Source organism: Pipistrellus hanaki, assembly GCF_964339955.1.
Source record: "Pipistrellus hanaki genome assembly, chromosome: 6".
NCBI classification, from domain to species: Eukaryota; Metazoa; Chordata; class Mammalia; order Chiroptera; family Vespertilionidae; genus Pipistrellus; species Pipistrellus hanaki.
Genome location: NC_140508.1, coordinates 65,624,890 through 65,643,225, shown reverse-complemented (window position 1 = coordinate 65,643,225; position 18,336 = coordinate 65,624,890). Strand labels below are relative to the sequence as shown.

Genomic DNA, 18,336 nt, shown 5'->3' with positions numbered 1-18,336 from the left:
TTCATTACTTAAATAACCTCCCTCCCAATTCTGTTGGAAATATAAGAAGCCTGAGTTCTATTCCCTTTCTCCCTCCCTCCCTCCCTCCCTCCCTCCCTCCCTCCTTCCCTCCCTCCCTCCCTTCTTTCCTTCCTTTCTTTCAGCAATTGAAAAGGAAGCCATTTTATTAAGACTGATGAATAGCTGAAACCGGTTTGGCTCAGTGGATAGAGCGTCAGTCTGCAGACTGAAGGGTCCTAGGTTCAATTCCGGTCAAGGGCATGTACCTTGGTTGCGGGCACATGCCCCGTGGGGGGTGTGCAGGAGGCAGCTGATCGATGTTTCTAGTTCTCTATCTCTCTCCCTTCCTCTCTGTAAAAAAATCAATAAAATATATCTATTAAAAAAAAAAAAGAATGATGAATAGTGAAAGAAATTGTAAATTTAGGTTAAATTGCCAATATCCTTATATTTTAAAAAGTTGAAGAGCAGTTAATTATGAATTTTAGCATGAATTTTCAAAGAAGTTGTCCTTAATTACTTGAGATCCAAGTGCATTTCTAATAGGTACTGTTTCAATAAATTCTTTAGACAGAGAAGTATACACACTATCAGAGAGGTTTAAAGAAAATATTTGAAATGTTTACATAAGAACACTTTAAGACCATTACCAAAACTTTTTTGTAGATCTTAGCATTTTTGGGAATTTAGTACGTTCCAAAAGACATCTCCATCATTCCCTCTTAGGTACCAAGGTTGAAGTAATTTACTTAAGTTATTCAGCTAATATAGGAGTTAAAAAATTCAAATACTACACATTTCCCTGAATTTATCTGGATGGTAGATGTAGTTACTTTATAATTAAAGAGGCAAATTTCATTAAAAAAAAAGATAACCTTGATTCTAGAGAAAGCTGTTTTTTCAAGCTTGCCATTTGCCCTTTTTTTGGGGAGGGGGAAAGCAACTTTGTTAAGCTGATGGCATATCCATTTTAGAGAAAGAGAAATTGAAATTCAGAAAATTAAAATTTGTTAGTATTATGCTGGGGTTTATATAAACTCTTTTTCCTTCTTTACTTCATTGTGCTGCAATGGTTTCATCAGTTTTCAATCCACTTTACTCTGTGTGTGTTGTTATAGTCTAAAAATTAATGCTATTGAGTTTTGGTTTCGGATATAGGTTTAAGTATCTCATGCTAACCAAATCTATCCAGAGTTTGGATATCTGATGCTCAGCTAATAGGTGATATTATCTTTTTTTATATACTTTATATCTGAAGGTTTATAATTCATTCTTTTCACAACCACTTATTTTGTTTCTGTTCACCTATTTTTTTCATACTTGTCAATTCTTTTAAAAAAATATTTTATTGATTTTTTTTACAGAGAAGAAGGGGGAGAGATAGAGAGTTTGAAACATTGGAGAGAAAGAAACATCGATCAGCCGCCTCCTACACCCCCTCACTGGAGGATGTGCCCGCAACGAAAGTACATGCCCTTGACCGGAATCGAACCTGGGACCTTTCAGTCCGCAGGCTGACGCTCTATCCATTGAGCCAAACCGGTTTCGGCTATACATGTCAATTCTTTAGCCTGTTAACTGGGGAGTTCCTTTTTAATTATGCAACGGCAACCTGTAATGGGCACGTACTCTTTCACTAGGACGTGTCAGTATGTCACGCCTGGAGGACGTAATTTCATATTATTATTATTTTTTATTTATACTTAATTAAAATAAATGAAATATATATTTTTTTCGTTTATTTATATATAAAGCACAAAGGAAAATACAAAATTACAAACAAATAGAAAAGATATTTATAGGTCTCGTTCGGTTAACAGGTTAAGAATCAAACATTTGTTTTTTAATTTAATTTAATTTATTTTTTAAAATGTATTTATTGATTAAGGTATCACATATTTGTCCTCAACCCCCCTCAAACATTTATTTTAAACTTCTTTCCAGTTCATTTTATTGGGTGGTGAGTTAATCTTCAGGTATTGTTGAATTTCTTGACCATCTTTCTTGGTTCTGTTTTCAGGTACACTTGAGAATTTGATTTTGCAATTTGCATCTTGAGTGGGAAATGTTTTTGTTTTTTTTTTCAGTTTAGTTTCTGATTGGTCACTTTCTATGCCAGTTAACATCAAAAGCTCTGCTTCCTAGGCAGCCATTGGCTCCTCACACACAGTTCACCCAGATTTGGTTCTGATTGGTCGGTTTTTGTGCCAGTCAGCGTCTCCGAGCCCATCTCTGCGCCTGATCAGAGAGGTGGGTCTGATCAGCAGCCCCTGTGGAGGCCTGGAGAAAAAGAGAGCCAAAAGCTGATCAACAGCTGCCATGGAGGCTATGGATCAGACCCTGGTTTTCTCTCCGGGCCTGATCTCCAACCCCAATCTCCAGCCCCTCAGCAGTCAGTGCTAGGTTGCCACAGCAACCCAGCACAGACTGCAGGACTGACTTCTGGTGTTCGGTCGAGCCTTTGGTCTTTACAGTCACTGTTTTTTATATATATATAGATAATTGACATATGCTACTGTATAAGTTTAAGGCATGCAGCATGATGGTTTGATTTACATACATTGTGAAATGATTACCACAGTAGATTCAGTTAATATCCATCATCTCACGTGGATATAATAAAGAAAAGGAGAAAAAAATTTTTTTCCCTTGTGCTGAGGACTCTTAGGATTTACTCTCTCAGCAGCTTTCCTATATATCATATAGTAGTGTTAACTGTAGTCATCATATTGTACATTACATTCCTAGTAATTAGTGACCACTCTTAAGACACTTGCTGAAGTGGGTTTTGATTTTAGCCAGTTTAGTTGTATGAATGATTTTACAAGAGTTCATTATTAAAATTTTGCCTCAAATATTCTCTAGCAATGAAGTGCCCCCGCTTCATTTCCTAAGACATGCATAGGCAGGTTTTATGAAGTTTAGAATGAAGCTCTTTAGAATCATGAATCATAAAACTGATCTATAAACAGCAACAACAACAAAGAAACCAAGCTATGTTTTATTTTAAATTACTTGAGTGATGCTTTTTTTGTCCTTTTTTTTCTTCATATTTTATATTCTTTTTTTTTTTTTAAATATATTTTATTGATTTTACACAGAGAGGAATTGAGAGGGACAGAGAGTTAGAAACGTCGATGAGAGAGAAACATCAACCAGTTGCCTCTTGCACACCCCCCACTGGGGATGTGCCCGCAACCAAGGTACATGCCCTTGACCGGAATCGAACCCGGGACCTTTCAGTCCGCAGGCCGACGCTCTATCCACTGAGCCAAACCGGTCCCGGCTATATTTTATATTATTGCTTGTTGAAAATTTCTTGCCTGGAACAATCTTGACTTAAAGGCACAGTTTGTTTGTATTTATTTATTTATTTATTTATTTATTTTTGGGGTGTGTGTGTGTCTCTATCTCTCTCTCTCTCCCCCTGTTTCCCCCCACCCCTCCCCCTCCCCGCTCCAGATGGTATATAGTAGTTATATTTTGAAGGGGACTAGGAAGGCAGTTGAGGTTATTGTTCAGTTTAGACTTTGATACTTTTAAACATTTTTACCAGTGCTACCCCACCCTCAAACATGTAAGTGATGTTAAGAGTGCTTTAAATTTTTCTTTTTGGACTTTGACATATATGTTCTCCTTATTGTCATCCTGAAATCAGTAATGACTTTTGGAGATTTATTTGAAGAGAGAAATTCTGTTTGTAGGCATGTAACTTCTAGGGATATAGAAACATTATTTTAAAAATGCATTCTTTTGAATTTAAAGTTATTTAGGAATGGAACAAGATGTGAGGTCAGAAAAAGAACACACCCACACCCTACATCTCTCTCCCCCAACCCCCTCCAGCAAGGACTGAGCCACAGACCAACCAGTAATGATGATGATCCATCCAGGAAGTCTTATGAATCTGACTTGCCATGCTGTGTTTCTAGAGTTAGAAACCATCAGCTTTATCCCATTTGCTTTTAGAGAAGGAACTCTGTTTTTCCTTTGATACATCTTACTCTTTCTCTTCTACCCTCAGTGTATTTTCTTTTTGAAAAATCAATTCATTGTGCTTTATAGGCTATGAATTTCCACATTGTTAATTTTTGTAGTATTAGTGTCACAAGTAAACCTGTAGCTTCTTTATGTTTTTGATATGGGTGGACAGGGTTAATTTCAATAATGTAGGGGATAGTGTTGGTACTTTTAAGTTTCTTACTCTGTTTTGCTATTAACCCATGGTTACCATTTCTTGTGTCATTCATTGCTTGCTTAGTGCCACTTTCTTTAGCAGTTCTGTTGCTCTCTGCCATTTGGTTACCAGGTGGCTAATTTGGTTACCAGGTTGATAGTTCTTAAGTTTAAAAATTTTTTCTAATATCTTCCTTTTCTGAGGCATATAGAAATAATGGATTAGGAGAGAACGGGTCACATGTTGTGGTCATCTCTCCTTTACATCTTTATTGCTTATTAATTACATATGTATCTTATTTTATTTCTGCTCTGTGCGCACACACTCCTAACTCCTCACTGCTTATCTTAATTTAGTACTTTACCACTTACCTCAAGGGAGCTAAAAACTTGGTTTTCTCGTCTTTCTCTTCTGCTTATATTTTCATTATGTGTCAAGGGACAACCTTATGTATAAATAGTACTCTTGATATAGAGAAACTTACGTTTGTCAAAGAAAAATTAAACCAGAAATCTAGATGTAAAAAGAGATAAATAAATAAAGAACCATTGTGTACTTTCCCTAGTACCTTTGAAGGTGTTTATATGTCCTCTTCAGAATCATCTAAAAGGTGCTACTTATTCTTTATACCTTTTTATCTTAAGAACACAGATATCTATAATAGTGGACTGGCATTTTCTTTCCTTTTTTATTATATTTTTATTGATTTTTTTTTTTTATAGAGAGGAAGGGAGAGGATAGAGAGTCAGAAACATTGATGAGAAAGAAACATCTATTCAGCTGACTCCTGCACACCCCCCACCGGGGATGTGCCCACAACCAAGGTACATGCCCTTGACCAGGATCAAACCTGGGACCCTTCAGTCTGCAGGCCGACGCTTTATCCACTGAGCCAAACCGGCTAGGGCTGGACTGGTATTTTCATGGCATTATGTTAGCTACTGGCTACAGCTCACTACACTATTTCAGTGGGAAGTTGTTTTGAATTCGAGTCAGCTATTTGTATATTGAGGTTAGCCTGCATAGTCCTGGCTAATTTGTCTGAATCTTTTTAATTTGTTGTCATATGGGATATTCATGGCTATTTGTTTTTCAAATGAGAGTAAAATTAGTGTTGCTGAGCATACATCTTTGTTCTTGGTATTTTGTACCTCTGAGGGGTCACTGTTATTCCCTATGCTTGCTTTGCATTTTTATCCTTACAATATACATATGGCATATGAGGTGTGATTAGCCCCAGTTTTTTACAGTTGGTAAGCTTTTTATAGGTGACAGAAGTTTACCTTTTAGTGAAATTGAGATTCATCTCTCAAGTTTGATTCCAATAAATCCCCATTGTCTTTTTATTGTATCACTAGAGGCCTAGTGCGCACGAAACTATGCGTGGTTAGGGTCCCTAGGCCTAGCCTGGCCTCAGTTGCTGGCCTCTGCTGCCCTGTGACAATACGTGAAGCTCCCCACCCCAGGGTGCTCCGTGATGCTCGAGGCCCCTCGACTGCTCTGTGAGGCTCCCCCCGCCCTGCCCTGTGACTGCTCCTCGAGCCTACCCCATCCCTTGACTGCTTTGTGAAGCTTGCTATCCTGCAAAGCTCGTTGTTGGACGATTTTCAACGCGCCCCTCCCCCCCCCCCCCCCCCCCCCCCCCCCGACTGCTCAGCAAAGCTTGCTGCTGCCCCATGAAGCAACCCTCCGCTGCTGCTCAACAATTCCCAGTCCCATCTGCTGCCCCCTCCCCCCCAACCCCCCACATGGTGAGCAGCTGGGGGGCGGGGGGAGGAGGGACACGGGACCCAGAGGTGCTCCATGCACTTAATGGTGACCGGTCATCGGTTTGGTTTTGACGGCTCCTGGCTCTTTATATATTAGGATAGTACATGAGCCGAAGGAATTATTTTTATTTATTTATTTATTTATTTAATTGATTTTTTACAGAGAGGAGGAGAGAGGGATAGAGAGCCAGAAACGTCGATGAGAAACATCGACCAGCTGCCTCCTGCACACCCCCTACTGGGGATGTGCCCGCAACCAATGCACATGCCCCTGACCGGAATCGAACCTGGGACTCCTCAGTCCGCAGACAGTTGCTCCACCAATGAGCCAAACCAGTTTCGGCGAGCTGAAGGATTTCAATCCTTGAGTTTTATTTTGATAGCTTGAAGCTACTATATTTTTTGGAATGGGAATACCCAAGTGAAAATTACATGTTAGGAAGAAGCAAATATGTTCTACAAAAGGATTCCCCTCTCTCCCCCCAATGAATCTTCTTTGTATTTTAGGAAGATTATAGAATAGGTCAGAAGTACAGCTAATAAGATGGGAAGGAGGAAGTGGAAAGGGAGTTAGAAAAAGGAACAAGGGGACTAGTGGTAGTTGTAAAAAAGAAAGAGGAAGGAGTTTGAAATAAAAGTGTCATACAAGTTTTTATAATGGTTCAGAGTTTATATAATATGAGGAAAGGAGAGACAGAAAAGTGAAGAGGAAGAGGGGGTGATGTTATAAGTATGAAAAGTGCTCAGGATAAAGAAGGGAAAGCCTCTAATTGGGAGCGTTGGGAATGCTTTCACCAGAGGTGACAGTTGAACTTGATCTTGAAGGATGCGTTAAGAGTATTCTAGATAGAAGAGGGATGAAGGGGAGATATAAAGAGAAATTAGATTTAAGGTTAAAAACAGAATAGGAAATATTTCATTGATAATTCTTGGTCAGAATTCTCTCTTAACATAGGTCATTTGAATGGCTGCTGATAGTGGTAATGATGAAGAGGAAGTATGACTGATGGTTTATTGTTTAAAATGAAGCCGGAATAGGTTGATGAAGTGTAAGTTTAGCTATGTTCTTATGTAGGAACTAGAGGCCCAATGCACACAATTCATGCAATGATAGGCCTTTGTGACCCTGGCTTCCAGGGCCATTGCGGCCTCCGCTAGCACTTGGCTTGACCTGGTGCTGCCTGTGTCCGCCACCACACTCCCCCGGTTTTCCGTTTTTGCAGAGCTCCCCATCAATTGCCCTGCAGAGGATGGCCTGGACCTCAATCGCTCCCTGACTGGTGACCTGGGCCTCCCTCTGCGGGGCAATCGTGGAGTCTCCTGATTGATCGCCCTGATGGCCTGGGCCTCCCTCTGCGGGGCAATCGTGGGGCGATGATGGGCCCCCTGATCAATAGCATCACACCCACCTTGGCTGGCCTGGCACCAGTGTGTGTTATAGTCTCGATGGTGGTTCGGTTGATTTACATATTATGCTTTTATTATTATAGATAGATCCAGTGCATTAAATTGTAGGAGTCAGTGTAACCTTTAAAACAACTAAGGAATTACTCCACTATTTAGTATGCTGTCAGGAGAGGGTAATATTATTTAGATGGAATTGGCTTGTTTAACTCTCTCTCTGCACAATGTATATTTGTGGACCTCAACTCGGTTGTTTATGTAGAGGTTGAAAAGTCTCTTAGCAACCGGCTTCCAGTTGCATCCAACACCTGCCTGTCTAATTGGTATGCCCAGTTCTGGTACTAGAGCCTCTGAGGAGTTTGTGTTTGAGTTTGACTTCATCAAATTTAAACTGGAGCAAAAATGTGAAGGGTCTTTGGGATTGGCCTGTTGATTGAGAATGAAAGGCAAACATAAGAAGAAGAGGGAATGAAACCTTGTGGATAAAATGACTGTTAATTTACATTCGGATGCTTTTCAGCTCAACTTACATAATAAAAATAATATATTTTATTTGGTTGTTCTCTGGTAGCTCCTTTCCATATTTGCTGGCATTATAAAATAAAGATAGAGGAAAAGAATAACCAGGTCCTGAGATTATAGTGTCTGCACCAAAGTTGTAGACACAATTTATACAGGTTTTTTTTAAAAATTGTAAGCTGGTAAGTTTCCTATCATCTGTTCCCATGTACTTTATTACAGTGTGTTCATTTGAACACTTACAAAATTATTTTTTGTTTAAATGGTTTCCTCTTCTGCTAGCCTGAGTTCTAGCAGTGTGTGGTATCATTCCTTTCTATTTCCTGGACCTAAAATGGAATTAAATTGAAAAAAATGGATTGCATTTGGTAGTTTATACTTTATCTCGCCAAACATAACAGGTTATCATCAGCAGAACAAAAAGATATTGCCAGTTAGTTTTTTATCTGGAACTTTCCCCTCTTTTCCTCCCTCCTTGTCTCTTTTTAGCTCTTATTGTCATTACCAAGGTGGAATTAAAGCATAAAGGTAGGCGATAATCACTGGAAGAGGAAGCTTTCATTGTGGTTCCATGTGTGGACTTGTCTCTCCCCTACTGCTCCCTGTCCCCTGGAAATCTGTGGCTGCATTTCGTTCAGTTCTTTCCTCCATGGCACTGCTGCTCTTGGAGCTGCACAACAGATTGAAATAAAGCCTTTGATATTTTAGAAAATATAATCTTGTAGGATTAAGCCTTTAGATGAACTAGTGGTGACTGCATACTAAAGTGTCTTGAGTAAGCATGCCAATTTGTAACTTGAGTTTTGAGTAGTGCCTTTATATACGAATGTCTCATAAATTTTTTCCAAGAGCAATATTTTCTTCTAATTGACTTGAGCAATATGTGTTTTTACATAGTGTTTCAAGATGTTTTCAAGAAGTCAACTCTACAGTCGTTTGAAAAATTTCCTTAAGTTACTGTGATTCTCAGGAGACACCCAGAAACACTCCCTAAATTAGCATATTAATCATAACCTTGCATAACTCAGGCAAACAAGCCGACCAATAAACTCAATTACTGGTGGGGATAGTCAAAGAGTTCTGGGCCCCAGCATTTAATCTTACAAAATACAAGAATAAAAATACTTAAGACTATTTTAGGGTATAGTTTGTGATTTTTCTGATCTCAGGTTTTTTTCTTGCTGTGTGAGCCACTGACTGTCTCAAGTGGAAATAAGAGTCATGGTTAATATTAGACTACGTCAAAGGACAATTTATCTGGTGACTTGTAGAGTAATGATTGGTTTTTAGGGGCCGGAGGCGAGTAGCAACATTTATTGTAGTACCTGTTGAACTTGAGCAGTTCCTTGCCTCTGTCCCTAATAGTGCATGGCCTTAACCCTGGATGTAATAATTTCTCAATATTCTTACTTATGGGCTGAGAAATTTTCGGCTAACTGGTTGGAGATAGTGTGACTCAACAGTATAAAAGGTTTATTTTTTGGTGGTGGTGATGGGGTTGAGATAAAATGCCCAAGAAACATTAGATAAATATTTTGTTGGTTATAAAGTTTGAAGCAATCGCAGTCTCAGTTCTGCCATCTGGTATCTGTGTGTGATCTATTGAAAAGTTATGTAGCTATGCTCTTATCTATAAAATGGGAATGATAATACATACCTTAGAGTAGGGGTGTCGAACTCAATCAGAGAAGGGGCCAAAATCTAAAATCCAGCCTAAATCGCGGGCCGAATGGTTTACTGAACAGTCATAAACTGACAATGTCATAAACTGACAGCGGAGTGCAGTGATGACAGCGCGGTGCCGGCCACATTGCAAGGCCTGGCGGGCTGGATTTGGCCCGCGGGCCTTGTGTTTGACACATGTGCCTTAGAGAGTTGCCATGAGAAATTACATAGAATATGTGATATGCTCAGCACTGTAGCAACAAAAGTTGTTTCCTTTTTCCTTATTAATTTAGAAAAAGTAAAATATTTTTGTTGGTCTATATGCCATTTGAGATATACTGGGTAACCTATCTCCTCCCCATTTTGTCATGGTATGGCTTTTCTTAGGCCTCCACAAAATAACTTTTTGCTTGCCTAGTGACATTAGTTTTGTTGATTAATATCTTTTCCTTTTGGACAGGGAGTATGTGCTTCCTGTATCCTTGTGCATTTGGCTAGTTTGTTGTACACAATCAAGATTTCCCCTCCTGTCTTAATAACCTCAAATAACCAAAAGGAAAGCTAGTTAATGCTGCTAAGCCATATGTAACAATTTCATGGCTTTTGAGCTGATTGACAAGTATAATTATTTGCTGCTTTTTAGCCTGAATTCAAGTGTAGAATGTTTATTTTCTAGCAGTTTGTTTTATTCTATTAATGTCTAAGCTTAAACATGTTCTATAGTTTGACTACTATGTATGGAAGGACATACAGTATTTATATGAGGAATTCTGTTCAGTTGCTATAAGATTCTAGTTCATTTTATTTATTTATTTATTTATTAAAATATATTTTATTGATTTTGTACAGTGAGGAAGGGAGAGAGATAGAGAGTTAGAAACATCAAAGAGAGAGTCATCCATAAGCTGCCTCTTGCACACCCCCTACTGGGGATATGCCCACAACCAAGGTACATGCCCTTGACTGGAATCTAACACAGGACCTTTCAGTCCCCAAGCCGACGCTCTATCCATTGAGCCAAACTGGTTTTGGCAGATTCTAGTTCATTTTAAATCAGATTTATCGTGGATATACTTATGACTTTTTCCAAATAACATAGACATAGGTAAAATTAAATTTTGATAGCATTGAAAGTTATTGTATTAAATGGCTACTATTCTCTACTTGAGGTAATTGAACAGAATATCTTGCCTAATTATATAGTCTGCCCTCTGTACTTGTGGGTTTTACATTCAACATAAATTTTGTCTGTGGTAGGGAATCTGTGGATGCGGACTGACTGTATTTTTCTATGCTATTTTATATGAGGGACTGGAACATCCATGGATTTTGGTGTCCAAGGTGGTTCTAGAATCAATCTCCTGTAGATACTGAGGGATGACTGTAAACTTACTAGTAAAGTGTGTATTGTCACCTTCATATATTTAAGTAGTATAGCATAGATTAACTCTTAGTAGAAACAATTCATATAAGAAAAAATAATTGCAAAAAGGGCTCAAAGATCTATATGGTTGAGTTCATATTGAATACACTTTGGGCCTTTAGATTCTCATTTGATTAAAAGTCCACTGTAGTCATTTTCTGTACTGCAGTGTCCGGGGCTTGAAAAGGCTTCTGGGATTGTATTGTATTCTGAGTATGCTTTAAAATCATAGCATTAAGCAACTTTTAATCAAAGTTATTTTTAGTTCTTTTTCGCTCCTTTATTGTAACTTAATATTGTGAGGGGAAAAAACCCACCAAGTTTTTAAAACATCTTAGCTTTTCAGCCTTTTATATTTTAATACCAAAATTATAGGTAGAATGAATTTTGTTGATATTTATTTCATATTTAGAGTATCTGTTAAGTCAATGGTGTTATCTAGAACTCATGATTAATGATCAAGTAATTTTGATTTTTAAACTACGTATTTTAAGTCTGATCAGCATCTTGCCTGAAATTTTACATTTTCATTTAATCTCCCTTTTTGGTAGTATTGTGCCACCTAGTGGAAATTTATGTCCTTTAATGTATGTCTCAGAATGTAGATTGACTACAAGCTGCATTTTAGCATGTTAAGAAAAAAATAGTTTGGAATGCTTGGTTGACTTGGAATTATTTAGAACAACGATTGCTTTCCTAAATAAGAGTTTAGGGCAAAAAAATTTCTTAGTAAGTTAAGGTTATAGATATCTTAAAATTATGAGCTCCTCAGTGTTAAAATCTGTTTCTTTTTCCCACAAGAAATGCTCTGCATTTATTTTCTTTATTAGTGAAACTTGAATCAAAGCATATTATATTTCCATCAGTTAATATAAAAATAATTTTTGCTTTGTATATCTTTATAAAAATCTATCTCCACCCCCCCCCTTCCCCTACTTGAGTTTGTTGTGTACCTAAACAGAATGTAGTGGAGTTTACATGTTATTTATACAATCTAGGTTTTTTGAAGTAAAAGGAATAAAACACATTGGATGATAAATATTAATGAAATAATATAAAGAAAAAAATGTGCTACCTTCAAATCAGCTTGATATAATTTAGACTTTTATCATTGGAACATTTCTTACCAAATGATAAGCCCTTATTTATGCTTGGAAAGAAATAAAATTTAGGATTTTATCAATTGAGGAATTGGCAGTCTCTTTGTCTTGTTATTAATTATGAAGAAAATGCCTAATTTCTTGTGAGGTGTTCAGTGTACGCATTTTTGGTAGCACTGGAGAAGCATTTCTCTCTTGGGGTTGGGCATTCTATGTAATCAAACTGGAATATGGTCTCAGGTTGTCTTCAGTATACTCGTTGATATACAATAATGAATATCAAGCCCTGGCCAGTGTTGTTTAGTTGGTCGGACCTTGTCCCATGCACCTAAAAGTTGTCATTTTCATTCTTGGTCAGAGCATATACCTGGGTTGTGAGCTCAGTCCCTGGTAGGGAGCATGCAGGAGGCAGCTGGTTGATGTTGCACTCTCACATCAATGTTTCTTCCTTTCCCTCTCCTTTCCTCTTTCTCCAAAAATCAATTTTAAAAAATCTTACAAAAAAGAATATTGAGAATTATCTAACCAGTTAGGGAAAGTAGTTCTGAATTATACGGTGTGCAATCATTCAAGCGTATAATAGCTTTATAGAGTCATGGATATTTTATAATGTTTTTATCTTATTATTCTTTCTTAGTTGCTGATGTATATTCACGATGAGCGGATTAGGAGAAAACTCCTTGGATCCACTGGTCCCTGATTCACGAAAACGCAAATTGCCATGTGATACCCCAGGACAAGGGTAGGCAGTTTATATTCTGATGCTTCACCAAGATTTCTTCCCCTACTCTTATTTTTCTGGTCTAAAGATAACATTTCAACTTTTTGTTGTTTACATTCTCTGGTTAGATGTTTTTGGTTTTTGTCTTTGTCTTTGCTTTAATACTGTTATTTCGCTTTATAGTAAGTAAAGTAGTACAGTGATGAGATGGACATCCTTATGATGTAATAGACGCTTTATCGCTGATTAAGATAGAAGCGAGAATATTATACTAACAGGGTGATACTATAAGAAGCATTTATCAACGGAAGAGGTAGGAGTTAGGAACAGATAACTGAGATTATTATAAATAAAGATTTTAAATATTTTTTAAGAACATGTTATTAGTTGATATTTTGGCATTTGTAAGGCTTCATTATTTGTTTCCTGAATGTAGTTAGAAGTTTAAAAAAATAGAAATAAAATGCTGCATTTTATGCAGTGATATTCTGTAGCCTTTTAAGTACTGTATTTACCAAGGTCAGCATCATTTGAATTTTAATGTGATAGTTGAAAATAAAAACAATCTACAATTTATGAAACCTCATTATTAATACTTATCCCCAATTTCCAGATTGATGAAACGGAGATTAATTTTGCTCAAGGCTACTGGGCTAACAAAAAGGTAGATTTGAATTTAGGTTTGCATGAATTTATGCTATATTGTACCACTTTTGAACACAAAGTTTTGATAGTTTTACTGGCTGAATTTAGTTTATTTACACATGAAGGTAATCGTGTTGCGTAGGGACTGATTCTGCTCATAGCTCTTTTGTGATAGGTATATTCATGTCCCTCCTCTCTTTCCCCCTCCCCGCCCCTCTTCTTAGTCTTACTTGCAGTGGTGAAAAGCGGAGACGGGAGCAGGAGAGTAAATACATTGAAGAATTGGCTGAACTGATATCTGCTAATCTTAGTGATATTGACAATTTCAATGTCAAACCAGATAAATGTGCAATTTTGAAGGAAACAGTAAGACAGATACGCCAAATAAAAGAGCAAGGTAATACAAAGTAAGAAAAACACTCAAGTCTTTTAGAAGGAACTTGTTAATTGTCTTTTTGCTTCCTTGTTGCTTAGGCGGGGGCTGCTCATAATTGAGGCTAGCCTCTGTGGGAATGGACAAATGACTGACCAGTTTTACTCTTTAGGACTATTAACAGAGAATTGGAAGAAGGCCAGTTTTGCTCTCTCTGTCAAATGTTAATTCTTTTTCAGGAACCCATGGGGTAGTAGGACATTTAGTAATGATAGAAAATTTAGGGCATCTTTATCTTCTGCCCTCCTAGGTAACTCTGAAGTTTAATTTTAATATGTAAAAATGGTAGTATCGTTTTCTTACCAGGAAATATTGTGTATGTGCATATGCACGTGTGTGTCTCTTTGTTCTGGGGACTATTTGAAGGTGGATTTAATCTATCACTGGTATTTGTGCTCTTTGTAGTACTGTTTTCTGTCTTTTTAGGAAAAGCTATTTCCAATGATGACGATGTTCAGAAAGCTGATGTATCTTCTACAGGACAGGGGGTTATTGATAAAGACTCCTTAGGACCACTTTTACTTCAGGCAAGTATATGGCTTTAGCTATCCAGTAAGCTGTTTTTATTTTAAAAAAAACTTGACATTTTGGTTAGGTAATGAGAACAAAAAGATTTCTTTTTATGAGACAGAACTTAGTATTTTGAATATGATGGAAAAATGCTCTTATATTTACAATGTATAACTCAGAAGGCCTGCAGGGAAAGAGGGGCACTTACTTATAAAACTGTAATTGCAAACTGAGGAAGTAAAAAATACCAAGGAGCAAGAGAGGAAAGGTAATAGTAGGGCATATTTTACCTCAGACTTCCTTTGTACATTTTTTCATGATTGATCATATGTCATACTACAATTTTAAAGTCTTAAGGAATTTTTTTTTCTAATTTAAAAATTTCAATTAAAGTTTACATTCAAGCCGAAACCGGTTTGGCTCAGTGGATAGAGCGGACTGAAAGGTCCCAGGTTCGATTCTGGTCAAGGGCATGTACATTGGTTGCTGGCACATTCCTAGTAGGGGGTGTGCAGGAGGCAGCTGGTCGATGTTTCTCTCTCATCGACGTTTCTAGCTCTCTATCCTTCTCCCTTCCTCTCTGTGGAAAATCAATAAAATATATTAAAAAAAAAAAAGTTTACATTCAAAATTATTTTGTATTCGTTTCAAGTATATAGCATAGTGGTTAGACGATATACTTTATAAAGTGTTTCCCTTAACCTGTTAACCGGGGAGTTCCCTTTTTAATTACGCAACGTGTAACGGGCACATACTCTTTCACTAGGACGTGTCAGTACATCACGCCCGGTGGACGTAATTTCATATTATTATTTTTATACTTAATTAAAATAAATGAAATATATATTTTTTCATTTATTTATATATAAAGCACAAAGGAAAATACACAATTACAAACAAATAGAAAAGAATACCAACAAAAAAATGGAAACATCGAATTAAAAAATTATAAATTTTACAAACAATTATAAAGATTACAAAAAATATATACTGTTCGTTTCAGGGTGCAACATATATTTCAAGGACGTATTCATATGTCCTCCTTGTTCCAGATATTGTTTACGTTTGACGTATTTATAAGTCCCGCTTGGTTAACAGGTTAATATTTCTAGTACCCACTTGGTACCATACAGTTATAATATTAATGACTATACTAGTATTTCTTACGTTGTATTTACATCCCTCTGATCATTTTATAACTACCAATCTGTACTTCTCAATTTCTTCATCCAGTCTCCAAAATGCCCTCCCCTCTGGCAGGAATTTTTAAGGTTTAATGTGCATTTTCTAAGTAGTTGTCTTAAGTAGATATGATTCACTTAGACCACTTACATACTGTTTCTCTTACTTGAACTCAGGGCCTAAAGCCCTTCATAAAATTCACTTGTCTTGTCAATGATTTTGTTTCATCTAGTTTGCTTCTCTCCTTTTAGTTGATAGTACATTTCTCTGTAAATTCTCGGAAAGGAATAGAGTAGTTTGTGTAGCCTGACTTGGAATCAGATGGACAAATGGGAAGCAATAAGGATAATTTTGTTCATTTTTTAAAGCTTTGAAGATTGAATTCTTCAAAAGTTAGATTAGACATTAGTTCAGACTTTATATTGACTTACACATTTTTTCCTTCAAATTATCTTTTTATTTTTTTTACTAGAGCCAGTGCATGGATTCGTGCACCGATGGGGTCCCTCGGCCTGGCCTGTGCCCTCTTGCAATCCAGGACCCCTCGGGGGATGTCAGACTGCTGGTTTTGGCCCAATCCCTGCAGACCAGGCCAAGGGACCCCACTAGTGCATGAATCCATGCACTGGGCCTGTAGTATGCATATAAGATCTTTGGTTAATCTCTCTCCCCCTCCCCCACCCCCCCATTCCCTCTGAGATTCATCAGTCTGTTACATAATTCCATTCCTATGTGCTGAGCATCTGCCCCCTGGGGTCAGTGAGCATCATAGCTACAGGTCGAATGGCCGCTTAGGCTTTTCTATATATTGATAAAACCTTGGAACTAATGTTAATAGAAATGGTGGCTAATAATAGTTTGGAGTGATTACTAAATCAATAGTAGGGTTTCTTTCTTTCTTTCTTTTTTTTTAATCTACTTAGTACCAAGGCCTGTGTCTTAGTCTGCTGCTAGGCTGTCATAATAAAATACTACAGAGTGGGTGGGTTAAATAGCAAAAATTTATTTATTTCTTACAATTTTGGAGGCTGGAAATCCAAGATCAGGGTCAGTAGGCTTGGTTTCTTCTGAGACCTCTCTCCTTGGCTTGCCTTCTAACTGCCCTCACATGGCCTTCTCTCTCGGTGTGTGCATCCCTGGTTTCTCTCTCTCTCTCCTTGTAAGGACACTAGTCATTTTATTAGAACCCTACCCTTATGTAATTTCATTTAACCTTATTACCTTCCAAAAGCCCTGTCTTCATTGAAGGCTAGGGGTTCAACGTATGAACTTTAGTAGAGATATCATACATTCCATAATATCCAATATTAACATATCCCACTTTAGGCATTGGATGGTTTCCTATTTGTGGTGAATCGTGATGGAAACATTGTATTTGTGTCAGAAAATGTCACACAATACCTGCAATATAAGCAAGAGGACCTGGTTAACACAAGTGTCTATAATATCTTGCATGAAGAAGACAGAAAGGATTTCCTTAAAAACTTACCAAAATCTACAGGTAGGCCTTTAATATGTATTTTCTAAATAAACTGAGAAAATTTTTTCTTGACCATTTCTTAGAAAATTAAATCTACCTTTTATGTAGAAAGGCAAGTGGTTAATAGTAAAATTTTCAAATATGATCTTGGTGAATTTAGAATATGATATACATTTCATTTGACCAAAATATACAGTGAAGTTTCTGTTTTAGTTGAAATTATTTTAATGTTTTATGTGCAATAGCTTCCCTTTATCTTCAGGGGATATGACCCAAGGTCCCCAGTAGATATCTGAAACTGTGGATAGTGCCAGTCATTATATATACTGTATGTTTTTTTTTTCTATACATATACAATAAATTTTTCACTTAAAGGAAGTATTTTATATGTTCTATTTGGCATATCCAGTCACCAGCATCTCTACTCTTGCACTTTGGGGCCATTACTAAGTAAAGCAAGGGTTACTTGAACACAAGTACTGCTACTGAGACATTAGATCTGATAACGGAGATAGCTGTGAAGTGACTTAACAGGTGAATAGAGTATACAGCGTGAATATGCAGGAAAAAGGATCATTCGTGTCCCAGCAGGTTGAGGCGGTATGGAATGCAATTAAAACTTATGATTTATTTATTTCTGGAATTTTTCCACTTCAGAGTTTTGGACCATGGGTAACTGAAACTGGGTGAGGGGAAAAGATATGTTAGTGTAGCCCTTATTGAGGAAAATGTGTGCAATGAGAAAATATAGCTTGAGTTCTTGATGATGGTCATAGACTGAGTTGCCAATTTTTAAAATTTATTTTCCAAAGTTAATGGAGTTACCTGGACAAATGAGACCCAGAGACAAAAAAGCCATACATTTAATTGCCGTATGTTGATGAAAGCACCACATGATATCGTGGAAGACATGAACACCAGTCCTGAAATGCGCCAGAGATATGAAACCATGCAGTGCTTTGCCCTGTCTCAGCCACGAGCTATGATGGAGGAAGGAGAAGGTAAGAGTGATCACATATTTGTGATGTTTATGAAACAAATAGCAGCCAAACTTGTAATTTTGGAATTTCCATTGTTACAATTCTTATTACTGATGCATGAAGATTCGTGCAAGAATGGGCCTTTCTTTCCCTAGCTGCTGGCACCGCCTTTCAGCTCTGGCCTGGAGCTGCCTTTCCACCTCCCCATGCTGCACAGAGGCTCAGAGCCCCAGAGCCCCAGAGCGGCAAGGGGTGGTGCAGAATGCCTGCAAGGATGCAAGCATCCTGCCATCCTGCCCCGCCCCATCCCTGGCTGCTCAGCGCCTGC

At 37.5% G+C, this 18,336-nt stretch overlaps 1 protein-coding gene across 3 annotated transcripts in view; it reads left to right on the top strand.

The window, feature by feature from the left end:
- Positions 1-18,336, top strand: part of NCOA3 (nuclear receptor coactivator 3) — a 92,313-nt gene that overhangs the window by 51,173 nt on the left and 22,804 nt on the right. For all 3 annotated transcript variants that reach the window (XM_084887454.1, XM_084887455.1, XM_084887453.1), the window contains 5 exons: positions 12,695-12,799; positions 13,648-13,820; positions 14,283-14,383; positions 16,875-17,049; positions 17,841-18,029. In XM_084887454.1, the coding sequence (XP_084743580.1) occupies positions 12,714-12,799; positions 13,648-13,820; positions 14,283-14,383; positions 16,875-17,049; positions 17,841-18,029 (724 nt within the window). In that variant the 5' untranslated portion in view covers positions 12,695-12,713. The remainder of the gene's footprint in view (positions 1-12,694; positions 12,800-13,647; positions 13,821-14,282; positions 14,384-16,874; positions 17,050-17,840; positions 18,030-18,336) is intronic.